This window comes from Nicotiana attenuata, unplaced genomic scaffold (genome assembly GCF_001879085.1).
Source record: "Nicotiana attenuata strain UT unplaced genomic scaffold, NIATTr2, whole genome shotgun sequence".
In the NCBI taxonomy this organism is placed as follows: domain Eukaryota; kingdom Viridiplantae; phylum Streptophyta; class Magnoliopsida; order Solanales; family Solanaceae; genus Nicotiana; species Nicotiana attenuata.
The window spans coordinates 23,315-25,868 of NW_017674112.1; the positions used below are offsets into that span (position 1 = coordinate 23,315).

Sequence of the window (2,554 nt, forward strand, 5' to 3'; positions counted from 1 at the left end):
CGGTCATAGCGCGGGCATGCTCCTGGGCGTAAAGCTGAGGCAGAATGTTTGGCCATATGCGCGGCCTATAGTGCGGCCTGTAGCGCGGGCGCGCTCCTGGGGTTCAAAATTTTTCCATTTTTTTACCTGTTCCTTCCGCGTCTGATGGACTTAGCACTCGCCCAAGCTCACCTGCATTGGTTTGTTCTTACCAAAATCAAAATTAACAAATACTAACTGTACTAAAGTCACTACGCATTGAGTTGCCTCCCAACCAATGCCTTAGTTAATGTTGTGGCACGACTGTTACAACAAGTCAATGGGTTGCCTCCCATGCAGCGCCTGATTTAAAGTCGCGACATGACGCAGATGAGAGCATTTAAGGCTCGCTCGACCTCTGAGGTTCAGTCAGATGGATCACTGAAAATTCCTTGGGTTCATCCATGCCCACATATGGTTTCAATCGTTGCCCATTGACTCTAAATGTATGAGAGTCTTTCTCTGAGGCGATCTCTACAGCACCTGAAGGGAGCACTTCGACCACCCGAAATGGTCCAGACCATCGTGACTTGAGTTTACCCGGAAATAGCCTTAATCTTGAGTTATAAAGCAACACCATGTCTCTGGGCTTGAAATTTCTCTCAATAATGTTCTTGTCGTGCAACCTCTTCATTCTCTCCTTATATAACCTCGTGCTCTCGAAAGCAAGATATCGGAACTCGTCTAGCTCATGCAATTCTGTGACTCTAGTTGTTCCCGCAGCCTCAATGTACAGATTCAACTGTTTCATTGCCCACCAAGCTCTATGTTCTAGTTCCACAGGCAAGTGGCAGGCCTTCCCGAACACCAACTTATATGGTGACATACCAATTGGTGTTTTAAAAGCAGTTCTGTAGGCCCAGAGTGCATCATCTAGCTTTTTCGCCCAATCAGTTCTTGTGGCGTTCACAGTCTTGGTCAATACACTCTTTATCTCTCTATTCGACACTTTGACATGTCCACTGGTCTGAGGATGATATGGGGTTGCCACCTTGTGGCGCACATCATACTTTGCTAACAATTTCTCGAAGGCTCGATTGCAGAAGTGAGTTCCTCCGTCACTGATAATGGCTCTTGGGGTCCCGAAACGGGTGAATATATTCTTCTTCAAAAACCCCACCACCACTCTTGCATCATTGGTGGGGAGTGCTGCAGCTTCCACCTATTTGGACACGTAATCTACAGCAACAAGTATGTACTTATTGCCAAAGGAGCTGACGAAGGGGCCCATGAAGTCTATCCCCCATACATCGAACACTTCAACCTCTTGAATTGGGTTCATGGGCATCTCATGTCGACGGGAAATGTTCCCAGTTCGCTGACATTCATCACAGCCCTTCACCCATTGATGTGCATCCTTAAACACTGTTGGCCAGTAGAACCCGACTTCTAGCACTTTTGCTTCCGTCCTGACTCCTCCAAAATGCCTGCCATATGCCGATGCGTGACATGCCTGCAAAACAGAAGATTATTCTATCTCGGGGACACACCTCCGGATCATATTGTCAACACATATTCTAAACAGATAAGGTTCATCCCAGTAATACATGCGGCAGTCACGATAAAACTTTTTCTTTTGCACAGAGGAAAGGTCATAGGGAACTATACCGCTTGCCAGGTAATTTGCAAAGTCTGCATACCATGGCACTTCCTCAAGGCTTGTGGCGAGTAGCTGCTCGTCTGGAAAGGTTTCTAGAAATCCTCTACCTCAACTGCGTTTTCAGCTCCTTCAAGTCGCGATAGATGATCAGCGACTTGGTTTTCTGTGCCCTTACGATCACGAATCTCCAGGTCGAACTCTTGAAATTACAGCACCGAACGAGTCAGGCACGGTTTGGACTCCTTCTTCTCAATCAAGTACGTGAGAGCAGCATGATCAGTATATACAATTACCTTAGAGCCAATTAGGTATGATCTGAACTTGTCGAATGCAAACACCACAACCAGCATCTCCTTTCAGTCACAGTGTAGTTCAGGTGGGCTCCATTCAACGTTCTACTGGCGTAGTAAATTGGGTGCATTAGCTTGTCTTTCTGCTGGCCTAGCACTGCCCCCACTGCATAGTCACTGGCGCCGCACATGAGCTCGAATGGTTGCTCCCAGTCGGGGGCAACAATGATGGGTGTTGTGACTAGCCTCTTTTTCAACTCCTCAAATGCTACCCTGCAATCATCAGAAAACATGAAAGGGTGATCTTTTTCTAACAACTTACAGAGAGGGTTGGCAATTTTTGAGAAGTCTTTTATGAATCTCCGGTAAAAACCAGCATGCCCGAGGAAGCTCCTGATTGCCTTGACTGATGTGGGTGGTGGCAGCTTTGCTATCACATCAACTTTAGCACGATCCACCTCGATTCCCTTGCTTGATACCCTGTGTCCCAAGACTATACCCTCTTGTACCATGAAATGGCACTTTTCCCAATTAAGTACAAGGTTAGTCTCGATAAATCTCTTCAATACTCGGGTCAGGTTTGTAAGGCACTCATCGAATGAGTTTCCCACCATTGAGAAATCATCCCTTAACACCTCCATTATGT

The 2,554-nt window shown here is 46.6% G+C and overlaps 1 protein-coding gene across 1 annotated transcript; it reads right to left on the bottom strand.

Annotated features, from left to right (window-relative positions):
- Positions 1 to 358: 358 nt before the first annotated feature.
- LOC109218016 lies at positions 359 to 769 on the bottom strand. Its single transcript, XM_019382332.1, has 2 exons — positions 669 to 769; positions 359 to 575 (listed from the first exon to the last, which is right to left on the bottom strand). The coding sequence occupies exons 1-2, from the start codon at positions 767 to 769 to the stop codon at positions 359 to 361; spliced, it is 318 nt and encodes a 105-aa protein (XP_019237877.1).
- Positions 770 to 2,554: the final 1,785 nt, after the last annotated feature.